General features: G+C 46.5%; 1 protein-coding gene across 1 annotated transcript; it reads left to right on the top strand.

Moving 5' to 3' along the window:
- Positions 1 to 23,091: 23,091 nt before the first annotated feature.
- Positions 23,092 to 24,168, top strand: LOC138515408 (zinc finger protein 84-like). The gene has a single exon (XM_069630260.1). It carries the CDS (start codon positions 23,092 to 23,094, stop codon positions 24,166 to 24,168), a length of 1,077 nt encoding a protein of 358 aa, XP_069486361.1.
- Positions 24,169 to 24,522: the final 354 nt, after the last annotated feature.

Below are 24,522 nucleotides of genomic sequence, written 5' to 3'. Positions count from 1 at the left end.
TGAACTCTCTAACCTCCCAATCGCTTCCCTGGCATGCAAGTACTAAACCCACATCAAGATTTAAATTGCCTAAAATGTTATGCATTTGAATGCAGGTACTAACAGTGAAATGCTTTACGTTACTAATTTCTGGGCCTTTGTTAACAGCAAAAACCAGGTGCCGTTTAACATCGGTGTCCTTTACTCATCCCTATTCTTCTTCGTCCCAGTGCTTGTGTATGAGGCAATTTGCCTCATACACAAGTACTGGGATCAGGTAGAGTGAAATGGAGGTAATGCCTGGCTTAGTTTCCTGTAATCTTCATTACTCCTAGTCCCACTGTTCCTCATCCCAGGACTTGCCTATGAGGCAAGGAGCCTCATACTTAAGCAGTGGGACAAGGAAACGGGACATGGAGGTAATTTTGGGCCGAGAAGCTGATTTTGGGGTTTGGGGCAAGGTGTGGGAGGGAGAGGGGATGTGGGGTGGGACGGTGATTGTGTGATAAATTATAATGGTCATCCATGTCCAGGCTAAGCAGGCATGATATGTGGTATTAGTGGCTAGAGAGGTATTTTTGCAGCAGCCAGTCTAGTCTTTCTTAGTTTGTCTTGCCTTTTTTTAACTGGGCATCTCTGATAAAGCTGTCCTGCTAAGTGTAATTACCTGGCTAGACTGGCATTTGGGTGCTGCCAGTCTAGGCCTTTCTTACTGCGGCATTGTATATTTTTCTGTGCGTCTGTGATAAAATACCCATGATAAGTGTTATTGCTTCGACTGCCATTTTGGTGCAAACAGTCTAGGTATGTCTAAATCTGGCCTGGCATGCTTTACTGTAATATGTTATTATGCGTCTTGACTGGTCTACATTGTGCAGCCAGTTGGACATGCTTTCATTGTGGAATGGCGTTTTTAATAGCAAATCATTATATTAATTAAGCATTAATGTTCCTGTGCACTGTTGGTGACTTGCATGCATTGGACATTTGGATTTTTTGTTACCCAACAAAACAAATGCCAATTTGTCTCTGAAAGTGTGCTGTATAATGCACTAAAACACACATTTATATCTTTCTCCTAGTGCAATGTGTGGCGTACCCTTGCAGCAAGCTGTTTGTGCGTATTGCGCAAGTGTGGTATCTAGGGCAGGCTAGAGTGTGGCATGACCTATGATTTGTTGCCGAGTTGGTGGGTACCCTCTCAGCATGGCTTGCAGGTGGGCCCCACATTTTGTGTTACGCCACTACTTCCAGATTGCTTTCTGTTACAATTCTACTGTGTTTACCTCAGCTGGGTCTCGGACGCTGTGCTTGTTTTCCCTTGAGCATGCCCGCCCTGTTTCTACAAATGGTTCATCCACTTGGTGCTCATTCTTCCATTCTTTTCCCAATGTCCGCTTTCTCCTTACACTAACACAAGGCCTTGGATGACCATGTAGGGGAAGTAGAAATTGCGGCTGTGATGGCATGTCCCATCACAGGGCACAAAAGTGCTTGGAGGTCTGTAGTGCCTGCCTGTAGCATACTCAAGACAAGTTAGGTGAGAACAAAATGTGTCCGGGCGAAATGGCGCTAGACAAAAATTTCCTTTTTAGTGTATGGGCTTCCATAGCGTTAACCTGGCTGTAGAGCAATGAAGTGCTGTAGAAAAATATACCTATGTGGCATTACGTCTGTGGGTTTGTACATTTGTAGAAAGGTGTATTAGGAAATATCTAGAAGGAAATGTATACTTTGTTTTAATAACACACTTAATACCAGCGAGTGGTTTCTAAGTGTGGGATCGGGATTCGAACCTGTGTTGCACTGCGTTGTCTTGCTTCAAAGACAAATGCATTGCCCCTGAGCTATTTAAAGCGTAACGAGTGATTATCTAACTAGCAAACGCCACTGAAGTTATGGGGGTTTTAGAGACTTTCCTAAGACCCTTCCATCTGAAATGTGAAAGCAGAATTTGCCATTTCAGCCAAGTCACACACACAGCATCCCCCAGTAGCCATCATTGGAAGCCAGACAGGCAGTTCATTATGAGTATGCAAATGACCTAAATGTCAAGTCTTTGGACCATGTAGGCTATATCTAGAGACACCAACAAGGTATAGCATTGCACAGGAGAGTGGATTGGAGGTCGTATATCCAGAGATCAAAGAACAATATACGCTATATCTAGAGTCACTAACAACATATAGGGCCTCATTACGACCCAGGCGGTAAGTTACCGCCTGGGCCGTGACTTTACCACCACTACGTTTACGCCATGGTGGTTGGCGGATTTACCGCCCCATTCCAACCTTGGCGGGGCGGTAAATCCCCATTTTCCCATTTTCCCTTCCCCATTCCCATTTTGCCCCATAGGGCATAATGGGAGTGGGGAAGGCGTTAATTACGCCACCGTAAATTACGGTGGCGTAATTAACTCCATGGTCCCTTAGCGCCATGGATTTTAACACCTGCTAAAAGCAGGTGTTAAAACCTCCATGGCGCTAAGGGACCTCGTACTCAGGCGGTAAGGGTCGGCGCTGTTTACGGCGCCGTAAACCCCTTACCGCCTGAGTCGTAATGAGGCCCATAGCGTTTCGTAGGACAGTGGATCGGAGGTCGCTATCAAGGGCTCAAAGAGCAACATAGGCTACATATAGGGTCACCAACAAGATGTAGCATTGTGTAGGAGATTGTATCGAAGGTCGCTATCCTGATATCAAAGAGCAATATGGGCTATATCTAGAGTCACCAACAAGCTATAACATTGGGTAGGACAGTGTATCGGAGGTCGCTATCCAGAGAGCAAAGAGCCACAGATCAGTTACACATTCCTACCGAGTGACCAGTTTCTTCAAACTGTCGCCAGAGCCAAAGTCGAAGGTTTAGGTTCTCTGAAATTCCATAACTAAGATTCATAAAATAAACACACATAACGAATAAATCCTCACTAACTGAACAATAAAGAAATGCATATAACAGTCTGATGACCAGAGTTTAGCATAGATATTCAGATCCAGCTAGGCACTTTCGGGGGGTCTGAGAAGTCTCCATGTAATAGAATACCTGTTGCCTTGGTGGTCGAACTGATGCTGCTGTCACAGTAACTGCACCTCTGCCCCCGGATCTAGAAGCAGGGAGTAGGTCTCCTTCCTGTGCCAGGCCACCCCCAGACTGCCTGTGGCATGGAATGCACCCCATCGCAACAAGCATATTTCAACTCGCCGTGTGGGGCCTGTTATGTAAGCAGCTCAATTACCAAGCCCGTACGTGTGTCTAAATCATCATTAGTATTAATTTATTATACGTTTATCACCGAAAAACTAATCTCTCTCCGTATCCAACCCTAGAAACCTTGCCTGAAAGTAAAACACCATCCTGCCCTCTCCAGTCACCCTTGCCCCCGCGACTTGAGCCCTGCGAAATAAACTCTTTAAACGATTGTGTACCGCCATTGCACATCAAGGTATTAAAGGTAGTCCCCCAGCCTACTATGCTGTTGCAGTCACCCACAGTACTGCTAATGAATACAGGCAGCTTGACTATAGAAAGAAAAGGCAAATTACCTGCTGTTGTCACACCCACGTTTTCATTCAAAATAAAAAAGTCTACTTAATGCCCATAATCCATACATGTATACAGTGAAATATAAAATGTTCTTCTAGAAAATATGCTCTAATATTACATTCTATGTTATAAAGACATGCCAAAGCCAAATGGAAAAATAACCCTTCCAAGCATAATAAAATTGCTCTCACTTCCCTGGCAAACAGGTACAAAAAGGAAGTCATTCAAACTAAAAAAAAGACATATTCAAAGAAAGAATTAAAAAAAGCTCATTTGAATACTAAAGAAATCTTCAATATCCTAAGGGAACTAGAAACCCCTATCACTCCGAGCGACTCTTGTATCAAAAATAAAGCTTGCTGTACTGAAATCCAAAACGCCATTTGCAACAAAATAACCATGCTACAAGAGAAAATTATAGCCAAAAAGTCTACACTTCACAAGATTGCCTTAGAAACTCAAGAAACAATATTGCAGGAAATCGCCCATAATCAAATTAAACCTTGTCACCACTTTACATTCAAATCTATATCCAGTTTTGAGGCGGAAAAGATCATCACCTCATTTAAACCTTCTAGGTACCTTGGGCACACCTGCCCAGCACCAATTATTAAAGAAGCTGCCAAGGACCTAGCTCCTTTCATTGCTACATTTATCAATTCCTCCTTTCAATCATTGCCTGTCACCACCAATCTAAAAGACGCTTGGGTATTACCTTTGCTAAAAAAATCTAACCTTGACCCTAGTACCCCTACCAATTATAGGCCTATCACAACTGTGCCGTTCCTCCTATAAATCTTAGATAAAGCGGACTCTGTCCAGATTCAATCCTATTTGGAGATTAAAAACTTACTAGGCACCCGACAATCAGGCTTCAGACCTAGACATGGGACTGACATTGCCCTTATTTGTATTTGTATTTTATTTATTTATAAAGGGCACCTGGCCCAAGGGCATCTGAGCACATTTCTTGAAGTTACAGAGACACAGTATACAAGCAAAAAAACAATTTACATAATACAAATTACATAAATGTACAAGAATAGAGATTTACAATAGAATAGAATAGAAATTGACATGAAGAAGCAACTGGACGACAGGAAGGACAAAGGAGAAGCTTCTATTCTTCTCCTCTTGGACCTATCTGCTGCATTCGAAGTTGGTTGACCATAAAGTCCTGTGTAACCACTTAAAATCAGCTGCTGTTACGCTCAACTGGGTTTCACAGGGGCGTCGAGCAAAGCTGGACTGCTGCGGACTCCCCTAGTGTAATTCATAGTGAAGTGATGATCGACTCCACGTGCCCCCTCAGTTTCGTCTGCCTGGCCCGCAAGAATAGTTTCCTAAAAGTGAAAAAGGGGATTAGCCACCCGTGGAAAAAAGATTACACTAACACTACTTTCCCTTGGAAATCTTTTAGTGTTTCCCTCCATGAGTCTCACCTTATTGTTTGGAAGGACGAGCTCTCCATCCTGCATGGAATGCAGGGGCGCGTTGAAGTTCAGTTAATTCACTGAATCTAGAGGTATTTGACAGAGTTCCAGACTGATAATGACTCCGAGGTGAGTAGGGGGTAAACCCAATATATAGTCCTAGTAGAGTTCAAATGTCTGTTAATTCACTCTTGCTCTCTTCATACCTTTTTTCCTTTGCAGCGTGATTCAAGGAGAGAGTTCGCCTCGGTGGATGCCGGTAACGCTTAGGTAAGAGTCAGTTTTTTACCAAGCACTATCTGGTAGGTGATATTGTCCAAAATGTAATTAACCATTAGCTTCATATCTTCTTTGCAGGTGCGGAATAAAAGCTTAACGTAGGATGGTTTCCAACGCTGCCTCGAGCGGTATTTCCAAGTGAGTATTTTGCGGTAAGTGAAAAAATGCCTCTGGCGGCACCCCGCTCACCTTTTGTTTGATTTTGTCTTTTCAGGTGCTGATGCTCCGAGCGGCGAGTTGACGGATGTTGCGTTGGATGGAGGAGATGCTCAGACAGGTGAGTATGACGCGGCGCTGCAGATGGCGATGCGGCGTGCTTTGTTTTTTCTTTTAATGTCCTTTTCCTTTATCCACAGGTGCGGCTGTTCCAGGAAAAAATTATGTCCAAATGGTTTTCTCCTTGTTCTAACCTCCTCTTCTTCTGTGGCTGTAGACTGGATGCTGAACTGCAGACACGGTGAGCGTTACGCTGCTAGATGCAGAATAACGCGAAGCGTGTGCTGCTCTTCGGCGTGGTTTAAATAGCATCAAAAAAGTAGTTCCCAGGCAAGAAGTTCCAGTACCACACCCAAGCAACAAAATAGTTCCTAAAGGAAAGTAGTTCCTTCCTGGGCTCATGGTGGCCTGTAGGTGAGTTCTTTACAGGCAGACCTGCACCTTTTAAAGTTGACAATATGAGACTGAACCCATAAAGCCCCTAGGCGGGGTTGTAGGCATTCCAGTGCCTTTTTGGGTGCCTGCTCTCTGGACGGATGGAGTTCAAATCCTCCATGGAGTTTCTCAATTTTATTTTTAAAGAAGGATTATAATTTGCGCTTCGTATGTTTATTTTTAAAAAGGAGGATTATAATTTGAAAAAACGAAGAGACAGACTTACCGTGACACGTGAAACCTTTTTTGGGGCATGGCATGTGACACCTGCCAATGGCACGTGTCACTTGTAGTGGTGACATGGAGTGGCACATGTCACTGGCATATGACACATGCCATATTCGGCTCCTACCCCTACTCAGATCTGTGGAATATGCAATACCATCTGTGTGAAAGTAAATGAGAACTGCTGTGGCTTATATTGTTTTGGACTCCGATTGAGACAGCTTGGTGTGTTGCACCTGTGCCGTAACTGTTCTTTAGGGGGCAGGGCAGGCTGAAGATGTGTGGGGGCCCATTTCAACATGATGGTCGGGGGTCCCTTTGCTTAGAGTTAATAACAGTCTGAGGCGCCCTATGAGAGATTTGAGCGCTCTGCCGCCCCTACACCGCCCACCACAAATGCAGAACATCAGGGGACTGGCTCAGTTCTGTTGTTCTTGTAAAGTGTGTTTAAGGTAGACTTGACTCCAGCTCAGTGTCTTGTAAATAGCTATATTCTTTAATAGGCGGTGTTTACATGACAATGAGCCCTTTCCTTGCTGCGCCCGTGTGCGGCCGCACCCTCTGAGCGCACCTTAAACCAGTGCGATGAGGCCATGGGCGAAGTGTACGAAAAGAAGTGGTGGAGCTATGTTCCCTGCTGGCCTGCACCCACTTCCCACAAACCCCATCACCACGTCCCCTCCCACACACAATACACACCCCCAAACACTTGCACCTGCCGTTTAAAGGAACGTTCAGTGCAGTGCACTGAAAGTACAAGTTTCAACTTCTTCCTAGACTTTTATTTAAAAACAAAACCATTCCGGAACGGTTTCTTTTTCAAATAAAAGTATAGGAGCTGTAAAAGGCAATTTTAAAAAGTAGAGGAGCACCGCTCTTCTCTGGTCCCGCTCACTTCGACCACTGTGAGGCACCCATGGGGTGTGTACACTATAATGGAGACAAATGCAGTTGGGGGTTAATAGCTGTGGCGTTGCCCGATGACGGGCGAACGCGGCGGCGTGACGTGTCACGCCGCCGCGTGGTGTTTAAATAAAGGGGGCGTTCCCGGCCGCGGCAGAGCGACCGGGAAGCCCGAACTAGCAACACCGTGTCTCCGTGTGCTATGTGTTACGGGGCTTGCGGGACCGCATCGGGGGCGCAGATACAGCCCCCCAACAGTGGCGACGAGGTGTAGAGGAGACCCGGGCCCGGCGGTGAATGATTTCATCAAAATTTTTCTTACCGGAGCGGATCGAAGATTCGCTCCGATCAAGGCCGGGTCGCGAGGACGCACACGCGGCCGGCGGCCATTTTGTCTCGAGGCCATAAATCTTTCTCAGGCTCCGGTTTGGAGCAGAAACGTTTTATGAGCCTAATTTTTGGACACATTAAGAGCGGATAGCTCAATCTGCACGCCCATATCCTTGTTATGGATTTTTGAGTTTTTCTGGGACTCATACGTCGTGTGGAAGCTCGGAGAAGGATTGTTATGACTGGGCTTGCCTGAAACCAATCCATGCTCCAGGCTTAATTTTTGGAACTTCCTAAATTGGAATGGACATTCAATAGTGGTTGCATGACAGCTTCTTGATCACCTTCATCATCAGTGTGCGGTGCATCTCCTTCTTCATCTCCCTCATCATCAGGTACACCTGGCGTGTTGGGTCTTGCCGGATCTACCCCATGGTGACTGTTGGTGTGCTGGGGTGACCAGTTTGAGGCTGCTGCACGAACGCCGGAATGGTCGTGGGTTTGAGTTGCGGCCCCCAACGCAGTAGGTGGGGGTGCCTGTGCGCTCAAGTCCATGGACGGATCTGATGGTTCAGACGGCGACACTTCATCAACGTCGCAACCCCGGGATCGTGGCCAGGTGGCTGCCCCGGGGACCGCCCAACAGCCGGCTACTGCACCCCCAGGGACTCAGGCTCCTCCAGGTCTGCTGCTGGGTCAACCTGCACCCCCCATCATGGCTCAACTACCAGTGCCCACCGCACACGCAGCTCTGCAGCCCATTCCAGAGTTTGATGCGTCAGGTCCACCCTCAAGCATGGGGCCCCGATGGAGGAGATGGGTGAGTCGTCTTGATATGTACTTCAGGGCGGCACACGTGACGGATGATGACAGTAGAATCGCCACTATGCTGTATTCGGCTGGATCCGCAGTCCAAGACATTTTTGAGTCCCTTACGCCTGCCAACAACACGTATGATGCGGCCAAGGCGGCACTCCTTACTCATTTTCTCCCTCTTGCTAACGCGGACTATGAGAGGTTTGTCATGCTCTCGGCCAAACAAAAGGAGGAGGAGACGCTGGACACTTTCTATGGTCGCCTACGCCGTCTCTCTCTGGGATGTGCATGGGGGGATGCGGACGACATGATCCGCACCATGCTCATTCAAGCATGTTCGTCGGGGAAACTCAGGAGACAAGTCCTCAGGGAGCCTGGTATCACGCTGCCACGCATATTGGAGCTAGGCCGGTGCCATGAGGTAGCTGAAGCCCGGGCTGTCAAGATGGAGTCTGGATCTCGAACAGTGAGGTCGGAGGAGGTGTGTGTCGTGTGGCGAGGTGGCCGAGGAGCGAGGCGTCCGGGCGGAGGGCCCCGAGACAGGGCAGGAAGAGCCGGTGAGTCATGCCAAAAGTGCGGCTATGACCTCCCTCACGCAGCGGAGTGCCCGGCGGCTGGAAAGGTCTGTGGGAGGTGTGGACTGGCAGATCACTTCTCGAGGGTGTGCCGTGCAGCCCTGCCCGTGATGGTACCGAGAGGTCAGGCTCGGATATGGGCCCCTCGCCAATACCAGCAGCCCAGCGTAGCCCAGGTGGAACAGGGTGAGGGTGATCCTCAGGCGGAGGTGGCTGATGAAGATGACGAGGAAAACATATTTTTTGTCTCGAGTGTGGAGATGCTCAAAGGGAAGAGCAGAAGGCAGCCACGGTGTATCGTAGAGATCAACAACGCCCCGGTCCCAGTCCTGGTGGACACAGGTGCCTCTGTCAATGTGATGGCCAGGGAACATTATGACTCTCTTAGACCCCCCCCAGGTTTGGTAACGCCGAGGGCCCGTATATTTGCGTTCGGTGGTCAAGATCCCATACCACTGGATGGGGCGTTTGTAGCGAAGGTGGAGCATGATGGGTCGCACATCAAGGCTCGATTTTACGTAACCCCAGTCAGTAGCAATACCTTGCTCAGTTGTGCGGCTGCGGAAGCTTTGGGGATCGTAAGATTTGCATACGCCGTGCACCGAGAGGACATAAATGACCTCCTGGACCGTTACGCTAAACTCTTCAATGGGATCGGTAAGATGACAGGAGAACCGATCCGACTGCATATTGATGAGTCCGTGCAACCTGTTGCGCTGAAACACCGCAGAGTGCCCTTCCATCTCAGAGAACTGGTGGACAAAGAACTGGACAATTTGGTGCACCTCGATATCATCGAGAAAGTGGAGGGCCCGACACCCTGGGTGTTCCCGATTGTGGTTGCCAGAAAACCTAAGTAACCTGACTCAGTACGCATCTGTGTGGACATGAGGCTCCCCAATAAAGCCATCCGGAGGGAGCGGCACCTCACACCGACCATCGATGACATTATTGCTGAGGTCCAAGGGGCTCGTGTGTTCTCCAAGCTGGACCTCCGAGCTGGCTATCATCAGGTCGTACTCCACCCTGAGTCCCGGTACATTACGACCTTTACTACTCATCGGGGGTTGTATCGGTACAAGCGGCTGAGCTTTGGAGTGTCGTCGGCCGCCGAGGTATTCCAGAATATCATCAGGGGCGCCCTGGCAGATCTGGAAGGCGTCCTTAATATCAGCGATGATATTCTGGTGTTTGCCAAGACCGAGGTGGACCATATGCAGAGACTGGGAAAGACTCTAGAACGCCTTCTGTCGCTGGGCCTCACCCTTCACAGGGAGAAATGTGAGTTCCTGCGCTCGTCTATCGAGTTCTTTGGGTTCATTTTTAAGGAGGGTGGGGTGTCGCCAGATCCGAAGAAAGTCCAAGACATTAAGGCGGCGAAAGCACCTGAGTCGGTAACGGAGGTGAGGAGTTTTCTAGGGATGGTCACGTACTGTGGGCGTTTCATCCAGAATCTGGCCTCAAGATCGGAACCTCTTCGGGCGCTCACCAAGAAGGACACGCTGTGGCACTGGGGCCCCCTGGAACAAGCTGCCTTCGAAGACATCAAAGGTGCTCTCACCATGGAGGACACAATGGCATTCTTCGACCCAGCGCTGGAGTCGGAAATTGTGGTCGATGCGAGCCCTTTCAAGGCTGGGTGCTGTGTTGACCCAAATAGACATCACTGGGACCATTCGACCTGTGGCGTATGCCAGCAAGGCTCTCACAGACACGGAACAGAGATACTCCCAAATTGAACGGGAGGCTTTGGCGGTGTTATGGGGCTGCCGCCACTTCCGGCTCTACGTGCTGGGGCGCCCGGTGACTGTGGTAACAGACCATAAACCACTGATTCCAATACTGGCAGGGTCCTCATCTAAACCCCCGGCAAGAATCGAGAGATGGATGCTTGCCCTACTTGAATACTCCGTCACCCTTGTTTACAGACCAGGAGCCAACAATGCGGCGGACTACTTATCCCGCCATCCTGGAGCGAGTGGGGGAGAGGGGTATGATACCTGTGAAGAGGAAGCGGACAGTCATATACGCATGGTCGTGGAGGCGGCAACACCAAATGCGATGTCCATAGAGGAACTGGAGGTGGCAGCAGCAGGAGATGAGTGTTTTCAAATATTGAAACAATCGATGCACAACGGATCCTGGAAGTCCATTCTGGAGGCAGTGGCCGGACGCACACCAGAAGCTAGAGCATCGCTGGAACAGTTGTGGAAGGTCAAGGAAGAGTTATCGTTCTCTAACTCCGGGCTGCTGCTCCGGGGGGACCGCATTGTTGTTCCACAATCAAAGGTCCTCGAGGTGATCAGTCTCGCCCACCATGGACATCAAGGGGCCGCCAAGACCAAGGCGCGACTCCGCTCGAAGGTTTGGTTTCCCGAGCTGGAGAGAAAGGTCGACGAGTTCGTGGCAGCATGTGTGTGGTGTCAAGCGGCCTCCCCTCTCCAACGGGAGCCTGCCATTGAGGCCATGCCTAGGGGCACGAGGCCTTGGGAGATCGTTCATGCGGACTTTGGCTCGACGTCAGTGGGGACTCATTTCCTGGTGATAATAGATGAATACTCCAGATATCCAGAGGTTGAGTTTGTGGAGTCCGTGGCATTCGAGCATGTGGTGATCGCTGTTGAGAAGATCTTTGCGGCCCATGGTTTTCCACACACACTCTGTTCCGACAATGGTTCGCCGTTTCAAAGCGAGAGATTCTCTGAGCTGATGGAGAGCTGTGGAATACATCATAGGAAGGTGTCCCCACTGTGGCCCCGGGCAAATGGAGATGCCGAGAGACTGATGCGGACATTGAACAAAACATTCCGGATTGCTCAGGGACAAGGCCAATCCTTACAACGGGCCCTTTATCAGTTTCTCCGTGTGTACCGTACCACTCCACATGCCGCCACCGGAGTGGCCCCGGCGGAGGTGCTGTTCCGGAGATGCCCCCGAGGACTGCTGCCGGAAGCGGGGGACAGGGAACCAGGGGTCATTGATGATCAGCGAGTTGAGGTTGAAAGACGGCTTCGGATTGAGCAGGAAAATCTACGACGGGGCCTTCAACCTCAGAGGCTCGAACCAGGGGATGAGGTTCTAATCCGGAATAGACATCCCCAGGGCAAACTCTCACTACCCTACGAACCCGAACCATTGGACGTTGTGGCGGTGAAAGGTTCTATGGTCACGGCCTCTGATGGCAGGTCGGCCGTCACCCGGAACGTCAGCTTCTTCAAGAAGTTGGGTGATTCGCGAACTGAAACCCCCCCTGAACCTGATCCTCCCTACACATATTTCAACGACAGCTTCCAGGACGAGTTGCCGGAGTCTCCCCTCCGAGGTGAAGCAACCGAGGGACATCAATTGCCGGAGGTAGGCCGGAGGTACCCCCAGCGATCTGGGCGTGGGAAACCCGCCTACCTCAGTGACTATGTTGTTGGACAGATGGCCAGTGAATTTGGGGATCCTAATGGGGGTGGCTGCAATTAAAGGGGTTCTGCTCTTCTGGGTGTGCAGTGAAGTTTTCATAAGTGTGGTTATTGGGTTAATAAAGTTGAAGGTTTTGTGTTGTTTGTTGATCCTCCCGGAAAAGGAGGAGTGTGGCGTTGCCCGATGACGGGCGAACGCGGCGGCGTGACGTGTCACGCCGCCGCGTGGTGTTTAAATAAAGGGGGCGTTCCCGGCCGCGGCAGAGCGACCGGGAAGCCCGAACTAGCAACACCGTGTCTCCGTGTGCTATGTGTTACGGGGCTTGCGGGACCGCATCGGGGGCGCAGATACAGCCCCCCAACAATAGCCACCGATTATAACAAGCTGAACAGTCAGAAGGGAGCTGAAACACTAAATGCCCGCTGAAAATCTGTAAATCCTTCTTTGTCAGCAAGTGGCTGATGTGTAAAAAGGCAATACGGTGATAACACTTCTATATTCCTCGAGGGAACTGACGGCTGGATTGAGCCTAGAAAATGCAGATTGCAAAGCGAGCGTTACAAAGTGCACATGTTAAGATCCAGAATTAAAGCAATATATAAAGAACTATATTGCCGTGTTATAAGACTGCTGAAAGACAACATGGGGGCAGTTGCTGGGGTCCCCTCTGATTCCGGAGACTCCTTTCAACTAAAAACTTTGAAAGGCCTGACGCCGTCCTTACTAGGGGGATCGTTTAAGCATCTGTGACACAGGCATCTGGGTGAGAAATGAATGGGCGCTGCTGAGGTTTCTAATCTGCTCTAAACACACACATCATGCATTGGGAATTGGTATCTGCTTCTGCGCATGCTCCAGCGAATCGTGTCCTTTCTGGACCAGCTCGGTTTATCCTTGCCGCCCTGGCTGCGGGCTTAGCCGTAGGACCGCGGGGACGCCTGATCATTTACTGATGAGTCTGGTTGGGGGTGGTTGATGAGGCAGGGGGCGCCTGTCTCTCTGGGCAGCTTTTGCTGCCTCTCTCACGCAGCACAAACAAGGAAGGCACATGTTCCTTCCAGCCAGGTTTGATCAGGTGAGTTATAGGTCGCATCTCTAGTGTGAAGCCCTTTTAATTATTTATATTCTTGTATTTCAAATACATTGAACGTCTCTTTCTACGATTCCAAAATAGGGACACCTTTTGAATTTGATATTTGAACAGGACTGACCCTCTCATATTTCAATTTGTCACAGTAACGTGGACTTATTTTAAGGGAATTGCTTTGTTATCCTTAAAGGACTGGCCTAGATGACGAGGTTGCTAATTCGTCTTACCTCACTAGTCACACAGCCATAGGGGTCCCGGCCCCACCCTGGCCATAAGCAATGTACCCCCCTCACCCCTCACATGAATCTCCCAGAAGCATAAACACCACAAGCCTCGACCCTCCTCGCACAGGTAGCACAAACCCAAAGAGACCGTCCTCCCTCCTCACTCATATAGTACAGATCCACCCTGGTCACAGGCAGCCAACCCCCCCTCAATCCTCACACAGGAAGCATAGCCCCAACCTGACCAATAGTACTCACCCCCCAGTCCCACAGCCCTTTCAAAGCTTCAGACGAAATCACTGGGGTATTAGGTCTTTCGTCCTTGATCTTTTGACTGGAGGGGTAAAAGACTGAAGCCCGCTGGCACGCCAAGACTCACCCCACCCAAATGCACACAGGGGTTGAAAGGTGCTTTATTTATTTAATTTATTTATATATTTATATAGCACACAAAACCTAGAGGTATCTAGGCGCTTATGCTTAAGAGATTGGTTACAGTGCTTCTGGCTATAGACAGGAAGCTCAGGAGGCGATTACATCAAAGAGAAACGTACAGAGGCAATTACATCACAAGCAAAGAGAGTTAAAGGTGCCTAACCCCATGTTGCAGGGCGGCTACTACACAGAGATGCAAAAGTCAAATAGGTGGGCAAATTCATGGAGCCTAACCCCATGTTGCAGGGCGATGCAAAAGTCAAAGTGCTGCCAGGAAGAGGTAAGCATGGCTGCCTGGGTGGGCCTGTATTGTGAAAGGGTGCACACTTAAATGTATGGGTGGCTGGGTGTGCGTGTGTGTGTATGGTGAATGGTGAGTGTGCATGTGCTCAGGAGTGCAACAAAACCTTCATTTCGGGGGTGGGGGGAGCTAACCCTTCAAATGTTGGCAGAGGTGCTAATGTGGTGGAGGGGCAAACCTATATGTGTGTGGGCATCTAACTTCTTTATGAATTCTAATGAGACTGTTCTAGTGCACCTTCAATGTTACAAGCAGTTAACTCTCTCCTTTAAGTCTGAAAGCACCCTCTTATGGACTGTTGTGAGAATGAGCAGTCTCCTGAACTCTCTAACCTCCCAATCGCTTCCCTGGCATGCAAGTACTAAACCCACATCAAGATTTAAATTGCCTAAAATGTTATGCATTTGAATGCAGGTACTAACAGTGAAATGCTTTACGTTACTAATTTCTGGGCCTTTGTTAACAGCAAAAACCAGGTGCCGTTTAACATCGGTGTCCTTTACTCATCCCTATTCTTCTTCGTCCCAGTGCTTGTGTATGAGGCAATTTGCCTCATACACAAGTACTGGGATCAGGTAGAGTGAAATGGAGGTAATGCCTGGCTTAGTTTCCTGTAATCTTCATTACTCCTAGTCCCACTGTTCCTCATCCCAGGACTTGCCTATGAGGCAAGGAGCCTCATACTTAAGCAGTGGGACAAGGAAACGGGACATGGAGGTAATTTTGGGCCGAGAAGCTGATTTTGGGGTTTGGGGCAAGGTGTGGGAGGGAGAGGGGATGTGGGGTGGGACGGTGATTGTGTGATAAATTATAATGGTCATCCATGTCCAGGCTAAGCAGGCATGATATGTGGTATTAGTGGCTAGAGAGGTATTTTTGCAGCAGCCAGTCTAGTCTTTCTTAGTTTGTCTTGCCTTTTTTTAACTGGGCATCTCTGATAAAGCTGTCCTGCTAAGTGTAATTACCTGGCTAGACTGGCATTTGGGTGCTGCCAGTCTAGGCCTTTCTTACTGCGGCATTGTATATTTTTCTGTGCGTCTGTGATAAAATACCCATGATAAGTGTTATTGCTTCGACTGCCATTTTGGTGCAAACAGTCTAGGTATGTCTAAATCTGGCCTGGCATGCTTTACTGTAATATGTTATTATGCGTCTTGACTGGTCTACATTGTGCAGCCAGTTGGACATGCTTTCATTGTGGAATGGCGTTTTTAATAGCAAATCATTATATTAATTAAGCATTAATGTTCCTGTGCACTCATGGTGACTTGCATGCATTGGACATTTGGATTTTTTGTTACCCAACAAAACAAATGCCAATTTGTCTCTGAAAGTGTGCTGTATAATGCACTAAAACACACATTTATATCTTTCTCCTAGTGCAATGTGTGGCGTACCCTTGCAGCAAGCTGTTTGTGCGTATTGCGCAAGTGTGGTATCTAGGGCAGGCTAGAGTGTGGCATGACCTATGATTTGTTGCCGAGTTGGTGGGTACCCTCTCAGCATGGCTTGCAGGTGGGCCCCACATTTTGTGTTACGCCACTACTTCCAGATTGCTTTCTGTTACAATTCTACTGTGTTTACCTCAGCTGGGTCTCGGACGCTGTGCTTGTTTTCCCTTGAGCATGCCCGCCCTGTTTCTACAAATGGTTCATCCACTTGCCACTTGGTGCTCATTCCTCCATTCTTTTCCCAATGTCCGCTTTCTCCTTACACTAACACAAGGCCTTGGGTGACCATTTGATGGGAAGTAGAAATTGCGGCTGTGATGGCATGTCCCATCACAGGGCACAAAAGTGCTTGGAGGTATGTAGTGCCTGCCTGTAGCATACTCAAGACAAGTTAGGTGAGAACAAAATGTGTCCGGGCGAAATGGTGCTAGACAAAAATTTCCTTTTTAGTGTATGGGCTTCCATAGCGTGAACCTGGCTGTAGAGCAATGAAGTGCTGTAGAAAAATATACCTATGTGGCATTACGTCTGTGGGTTTGTACATTTGTAGAAAGGTGTATTAGGAAATATCTAGAAGGAAATGTATACTTTGTTTTAATAACACACTTAATACCAGCGAGTGGTTTCTAAGTGTGGGATCGGGATTCGAACCTGTGTTGCACTGTGTTGTCTTGCTTCAAAGACAAATGCATTGCCCCTGAGCTATCTAAAGCGTAACGAGTGATTATCTAACTAGCAAACGCCACTGAATTTATGGGGGTTTTAGAGACTTTCCTAAGACCCTTCCATCTGAAATGTGAAAGCAGAATTTGCCATTTCAGCCAAGTCACACACACAACATCCCCCAGTAGCCATCATTGGAAGCCAGACAGGCAGTTCATTATGAGTATGCAAATGACCTAAATGTCAAGTCTTTGGACCATGTAGGCTATATCTAGAGACACCAACAAGGTATAGCATTGCACAGGAGAGTGGATTGGAGGTCGTATATCCAGAGATCAAAGAACAATATACGCTATATCTAGAGTCACTAACAAGATATAGTGTTTCGTAGGACAGTGGATCAGAGGTCGCTATCAAGGGCTCAAAGAGCAATATAGGCTACATATAGGGTCACCAACAAGATGTAGCATTGTGTAGGAGATTGTATCGAAGGTCGCTATCCAGAGATCAAAGAGCAATATGGGCTATATCTAGAGTCACCAACAAGCTATAACATTGGGTAGGACAGTGTATCGGAGGTCGCTATCCAGAGAGCAAAGAGCCACAGATCAGTTACACATTCCTACCGAGTGACCAGTTTCTTCAAACTGTCACCAGAGCCAAAGTCGAAGGTTTAGGTTCTCTGAAATTCCATAACTTAAGATTCATAAAATAAACACACATAACAAATAAATCCTCACTAACTGAACAATAAAGAAATGCATATAACAGTCTGATGACCAGAGTTTAGCATAGATATTCAGATCCAGCTAGGCACTTTGGGGGGGGGTCTGAGAAGTCTCCATGTAATAGCATACCTGTTGCCTTGGTGGTCGAACTGATGCTGCTGTCACAGTAACTGCACCTCTGCCACCGGATCTAGAAGCAGGGAGTAGGTCTCCTTCCTGTGCCAGGCCACCCCCAGACTGCCTGTGACATGGAATGCACCCCATCGCAACAAGCATATTTCAACTCGCCGTGTGGGGCCTGTTATGTAAGCAGCTCAATTACCAAGCCCGTACGTGTGTCTAAATCATCATTAGTATTAATTTATTATACGTTTATCACCGAAAAACTAATCTCTCTCCGTATCCGACCCTAGAAACCTTGCCTGAAAGTAAAACACCATCCTGCCCTCTCCAGTCACCCTTGCACCCGCGACTTGAGCCCTGCGAAATAAACTCTTTAAACGTTTGTGCACCGCCATTGCACATCAAGGTATTAAAGGTAGTCCCCCAGCCTACTATGCTGTTGCAGTCACCCACAGTACTGCTAATGAATACAGGCAGCTTGACTATAGAAAGAAAAGGCAAATTACCTGCTGTTGTCACACCCACGTTTTCATTCAAAATAAAAAAGTCTACTTAATGCCCATAATCCATACATGTATACAGTGAAATATAAAATGTTCTTCTAGAAAATATGCTCTAATATTACATTCTACGTTATAAAGACATGCCGAAGCCAAATGGAAAAATAACCCTTCCGAGCAGAATAAAATTGCTCTCACTTCCCTGGCAAACAGGTACAAAAAGGAAGTCATTCAAACTAAAAAAAAGACATATTCAAAGAAAGAATTAAAAAAAGCTAATTTGAATACTAAAGAAATCTTCAATATCCTAAGGGAACTAGAAACCCCTATCACTCCGAGCGACTCTTGTATCAAAAATAAAGCTTGGTGCACTGAAATCCAAAACGCCCTTTGCAACAAAATAACCATGCTACAAGAGAAAATTATAGCCAAAAAGTCTACACTTCACAAGATTGCCTTAGAAACTCAAGAAACAATATTGCAGGAAATCACCCATAATCAAATTAAACCTTGTCACCACTTTACATTCAAATCTATATCCAGTTTTGAGGCAGAAAAGATCATCACCTCACTTAAACCTTCTAGGTACCTTGGACACACCTGCCCAGCACCAATTATTAAAGAAGTTGCCAAGGACCTAGCTCCTTTCATTGCTACATTGATCAATTCCTCCTTTCAATCATTGCCTGTCACCACCAATCTAAAAGACGCTTGGGTATTACCTTTACTAAAAAAACCTAACCTTGACCCTAGTACCCCTACCAATTATAGGCCTATCACAACTGTGCCGTTCCTCCTATAAATCTTAGATAAAGCGGACTCTGTCCAGATTCAATCCTATTTGGAGATTAAAAACTTACTAGGCACCCGACAATCAGGCTTCAGACCTAGACATGGGACTGACATTGCCCTTATTTGTATTTGTATTTTATTTATTTATAAAGGGCACCTGGCCCAAGGGCATCTGATCACATTTCTTGAAGTTACAGAGACACAGTATACAAGCAAAAAAACAATTTACATAATACAAATTACATAAATGTACAAGAATAGAGATTTACAATAGAATAGAATAGAAATTGACATGAAGAAGCAACTGGACGACAGGAAGGACAAAGGAGAAGCTTCGTTTCTTCTCCTCTTGGACCTATCTGCTGCATTTGAAGTTGGTTGACCATAAAGTCTTGTGTAACCACTTAAAATCAGCTGCTGTTACGCTCACCTGGGTTCCACAGGGGCGTCGAGCGAAGCTGGACTGCTGCAGACTTCCCTAGTGTAATTCATAGTGAAGTGATGATCGACTCCACGTGCCCCCTCAGTTTCGTCTGCCTGGCCTGCAAGAATAGTTTCCTAAAAGCGAAAAAGGGGAGTAGCCACCCGTGGAAAAAAGATTACACTAACACTACTTTCCCTTGGAAATCTTTTAGTGTTTCCCTCCATGAGTCTCACCTTATTGTTTGGAAGGACGAGCTCTCCATCCTGCATGGAATGCAGGGGCGCGTTGAAGTTCAGTTAATTCACTGAATCCGGAGGTATTTGGCAGAGTTCCAGACTGATACTGACTCTGACTCTGAGGTGAGTAGGGGGTAAACCCAATATATAGTCCTAGTAGAGTTCAAATGTCTGTTAATTCACTCTTGCTCTCTACATACCTTTTTTCCTTTGCAGCGTGATCCAAGGAGAGAGTTTGCCTCGGTGGATGCCGGTAATGCTTAGGTAAGAGTCAGTTTGTACCAAGCACTATCTGGTAGGTGATATTGTCCCAAATGTAATAAACCATTAGCTTTATATCTTCTTTACAGGTGCGGAATAAAAGCTTAACGTAGGATGGTTTCCAACGCTGCCTCGAGCGGTAGTTCCAAGTGAGTATTTTGCGGTAAGTGAAAAAATGCCTCTGGCGGCACCCCGCTCACCTTTTGTTTGATTTTGTCTTTTCAGGTGCTGATGCTCCGAGCGGCGAGTCGACGGATGCTGCGCTGGATAGAGGAGATGCTCAGACAGGTGAGAATGACGCGGCGCTGCAGCTGGCGATGCAGCACAGTTAGTTTTTTCTTTTAATGTCCTTTTCCTTTATCCACAGGTGCGGCTGTTCCAGGAAAAGATTATGTCCAAATGTTTTTCTCCTTGTTCTAACCTCCTCTTCTTCTTTCCTTTTCTCTAGGATCCGCTTCGGACACGAAACGGGTGTGGCTGCAGACTGGATGCTGAACTGCAGACACGGTGACCGTTACGCTGCTAGATGCGGAATAACACGAAGCGTGTGCTGCACTTTAGGCGTGGTTTAAATAGCATCAAAAAAGTAGTTCCCAGGTAAGAAGTTCCGGTACCACACCCAAGCAACAAAATAGTTCCTAAAGGAAAGTAGTTCCTTCCTGGGCTCATGGTGGCCTGTAGGTGAGTTCTTTGCAGGAAGACCTGCACCTTTTAAAGTTGACAACATGAGTCTGGTGCTAGCGGCGCCAGGACTGAACCCATAAAGCCCCTAGGCGGGGTTGTAGGCATTCCAGTGCCTTTTTGGGGGCCTGCTCTCTGGACGGATGGACCTGTTCCAGATGTCTGGGGGCAGGCATCGTGATAGCTGCACACTTCTCAGAGGAAGCTACTACGTGGATAAGTTCTTTCTTGGACAACAGATCTATGAGAGTCTTCTCTCCCTCATCTGTGGCTGAATCAGTACCTATCACATGCGGAGTGCCACAAGGCTCTTGTGTATCTCCAACCATGTAAAATATATTCACTAAACCCCTCTTCAACAAACTCGGCAATCAGGGTGTCTCATACACTAACTATGCTGATGACACCCAGATTCTCATCCCCATCCAAGATGTAGCCCTGATCAATAAAATCTACTTAATCATACAAACATGAATGGCTACACATGGCCAAGGCCTAAATGATGAAAAGACGGAGCTCTTAATCATTGGGTCTACTAACAGATTGAATAAGCTTTCTCCCCAATATAACACCTTCATTATTGATGGAATTATGATCAAAGTCGCAAAGGAAGTAAAGACACTAGGTTTTTACCTGGACTCTGCACTCAACGTTAATAAACAAGTGAACGCAACAGCCTCGGCCACAAGCTATACCTGTAAATTGATCCATGCATGCAAACTGTTTCTGTCTATTAACAGCTGTAACACAATTGCAAGAGCATCAATTCTGTCCAAGCTGGATGACTGCAATGCCCTCTATCTGGGCTCCAGCAAAATAACACCAACAAACTATAGACTCTCCAAAATAATGCTTTGAGATCTGCCTTAGGCTTCCCAAAACGTCAGCACATCTCCCATGAGAGACTATCCACCAAATGGCTCTCCATAAATGATCGAATCAAGCTTAAGTCCCTTCACCTTACCCCCAAATGTCTCAACAACAAGGCCCAACTCCACCTTACCAATAGATTTACCCAACATACCTCAGAACGGCTAATCAGAAAGGCGCAATCCAATAGTCTTCGTATCCCCTACTTCAAACTCAAAAAAACTGGAGGAGCCAGCTTCCCAGTCATGGCGGCCAGACTTTGGAACTATATCCCTGACTCTTTAAGAGCTACATCTCCCTTCCACTCCTTTAAGACTAATGCTAAACGATGGCTGCACTATGGTGACCTAATCCCAACTAGAACATGCTTACAAGATAATTGTATTGCAACGGTAACTCTGGCTACCGGTAATGTTGGTCATAGATAATGCGCCTTGATGCCTAAGGCCTTGACTTCAATCTCTTGTCCACATTTGCCAAATGAACAATTCCTGACGTGCTTTGATCTACTAGTCAATTCTAACAAATGTATCTTATGTATATGTGTATACGAATTTACTTTACCTTCCTAATCTGTAACATGCATAATATGTACTGCTTTAAATTTGTATGCCCCAGATGCCTAAGGGCCTGGTGCACTTTGTAAATGAATAAACAATACAATACAATACAATAATCCCAACTAAACAATTTAGCTGTGTTAGAAGAAAATGTGCTTCAGAATCTGAAGAGCCACTAGCTTAGCATTCTACACCATGACACACCCCTGGTCTCCTCTCCCATTGATTCTCTAGGGCAACACCACAGCACTTATCCTTCACCCCTTCTAACTAAACTTAGCTCTTCCTCCACTATCCCACCCCTATATCATGCTCTACGGTCCTCATCTCCAGTACGTTTCTACCTCCCTTGCATCATCTTGTCTTATATAAACATCCTCTCGCCCATTGCTAACGACATTGATGCTCTGCTCCGTTACCCAATGTTAAATATTTTGTATGCGTCTTTGAGCCGAAAAAGCATTTCCATAAATAAAGAAATTCAAACAATGCACAATCGGCCCAACATGAATAAGAATAAATGCAACAATTCTTCCTTTACTTGTAGGCTGGACATAGTTTAATTCAAGGGAAACACTGTATCATTTGCATCTTCTAATATCTGTAGATACTCTGAACTAAATGCTCTGTACTCCGTTTTAGAAAACACACAACTCAGGCTGTTGAGTAATCAGGGAAATAAGACATCTGTAAATTCTATGCTCATTGAAAACTAATGTCAATTTTCTGTTTTTTCTGTCCAACAGGCGAAAACAAATCAGTACGAATGGAATAAAGGGGAATGCTTTTTAAATGTTCTGCTCGAAGAACTTTCTCCCTGGGACGCCTCTGGTTTTAGCAACATATTCCTGGGTATGACGGAGCTTATTCGAAAACTGGATGACAATGCACCTACTGTGACAAGCCTTTCACCCTAAAGAGTCTCCTATTGGCACACCGTTGTGTGCATACTGGGAAGAAAGAGAAGAGTCTGAAGAAGGAAGGAGATGAATGTGACGGCCACTTTGAAGTCTGAATCTCATCCAATAGAAGATCCTGGTGCGTTCAGTGTGGAAAGATACTCAGTGTTGTATGGGCAGGTGGCTGGAGCAGTGCCACTGCACGACAATCAAGGATATCCCTGCTGTGATTTTAGCCAACTTAAATGTTAGTAATCCCACAACAGCAACCAGAGTCCAAAGACCAGCAACCCACAAGACTCAGAACTGTGCACTGAATATACGAATGACCAAAGGACTTGGTTTTTTCTACCTGTAATGATGTGCATTATCCTGGACTGATCTGGACTGTGATTGAGGTTCATTCCGGTCACACTGTCCCAGAGTAATACTGTAAAATAGGGTTGTTATACAAATGTACTGATCTTTATCTAAGGGGACGCTAGTGAAAAACAGCATTCCCACAGTGGAGAAGCAGTGTGCTTTGTCTTTCTAACAAGGATTTCAAGCAAAATGCCCATTGATTGCAACATCAGCAAAACCACATGGACTATAAGCCATGCAAATGCTCAGAATGTGGCAAGCCTTTCAATCATAAAGCTTTTCTTTTGAAACATATGCAAATTCACATGGGGGTGATACCATACATATGTGCTGGAAGCCGAAATGGCCTTCAAGCAAGGGGTTTGTCTTTTACAATATCAGAAAAATCATACTGGTGAGAAACCATACACATGTTCTGAATGTGAAAAGGCTTTCATTTACAAAGGTAATCTTTGCAGACATCTGAGAGTACACACTGGTGAGAAACCGTATAAATGTTCTGAATGTGACAAGGCTTTCAAGCAAAGAAGTGATCTGTCAGTGCATCAGAGACATCACACTGGTGAGAAACCACATAACTGTTCTGAATGTGACAAGGCTTTCAAGCAATGGTGTAGTCTGTCAGCACACCAGAGAACTCACACTGGCGAGAAACCATATAAATGTTCAGAATGTGACAAGGCTTTCAAACATAAAATGTCTCTTGTGTATCATCAGAGAGCTCACACTAGTGAAAAACCATATAAATGTTCAGAATGTGACAAGGCCTTCGCACAAAAGGGTGCTCTCTTGGCACATCATAGATGTCACACTGGTGAGAAACCATATAAATGTATTGAATGCGACAAGGCCTTCACAATGAAGCAAACCCTGCTACATCATCAGCGAATTCACACTGGTGAGAAACCGTATAAGTGTTCGCAATGCAACAAAGCTTTCAAGCAACTAGGTCTTCTAGTGCAACATCAGAGGAATCACACTGGAGAGAAACCATATACATGTTCTGAATGTGACCGGACATTCAAGCAAAGAATCCATCTATCGAGACATCTGAGAACTCACACTGGTGAGAAACCATATGCATGTTCTGAATGTGACAGGGCTTTCAAATCGAAAATGTCGCTCTTGTATCATCAAGGCACTCACACTAGTGAAAAACCAAATAAATGTTCAGAATGTGACAAGGCCTTCATACAAAAGCATTCTTTGTTGGTACATCAGAGATCACACACTGGTGAAAAACCATTTAAATGTTCTGAATGTGACAAAGCCTTCACAACAAAGCAAACCCTGGTACACCATCAGAGAGTTCACACTGGTGAGAACCCATATAAATGTTCCGAATGTGACAACGCCTTCAAACAAAAAGCCCGTCTTTTGCATCATCTGAGAAATCACACTATTAAAAAGCCATGCTAATGTTTGGAGCGATGCGACTTTCAGTCAGAGAAGTGCACTCTTATGAGAAAGCAGAATACAAGAAGGCTTTCATTGTTAAGCAAACCCTGGTCAACACCAGAGGAAGGACACTAATGAGAAGCCATATAACTGCTCTGAACGTCGCAAGGGTTTCATTAAAAAGGACCTTCAATTATTATATTAGAAGATCTCACTGTGATGAGGCTTTCATTACACAGAAAACCTCAGTTCAGCCTATTTAAATTCCCATGGCAGAGATACAGAGGGAATTGTCCCTCTGCTGCCCTTGACGATGTTAGAGTAGATTGCATGGTTCATTGGAATCTTGCAGCCGGATTGTCACATCCATTTTTA

Source organism: Ambystoma mexicanum, chromosome 6q (genome assembly GCF_040938575.1).
Source record: "Ambystoma mexicanum isolate Mex_15411 chromosome 6q, UKY_AmexF1_1, whole genome shotgun sequence".
NCBI classification, from domain to species: Eukaryota; Metazoa; Chordata; class Amphibia; order Caudata; family Ambystomatidae; genus Ambystoma; species Ambystoma mexicanum.
The sequence above is the reverse complement of the archived record's forward strand: the minus strand, read 5'-3'. Positions and strand labels throughout refer to the sequence as shown.

Excerpts from the sequence above, each read along its gene's own strand:
- LOC138515408 (XM_069630260.1), top strand. The coding sequence starts at position 23,092 with ATGGCCTTCAAGCAAGGGGTTTGTCTTTTACAATATCAGAAAAATCAT.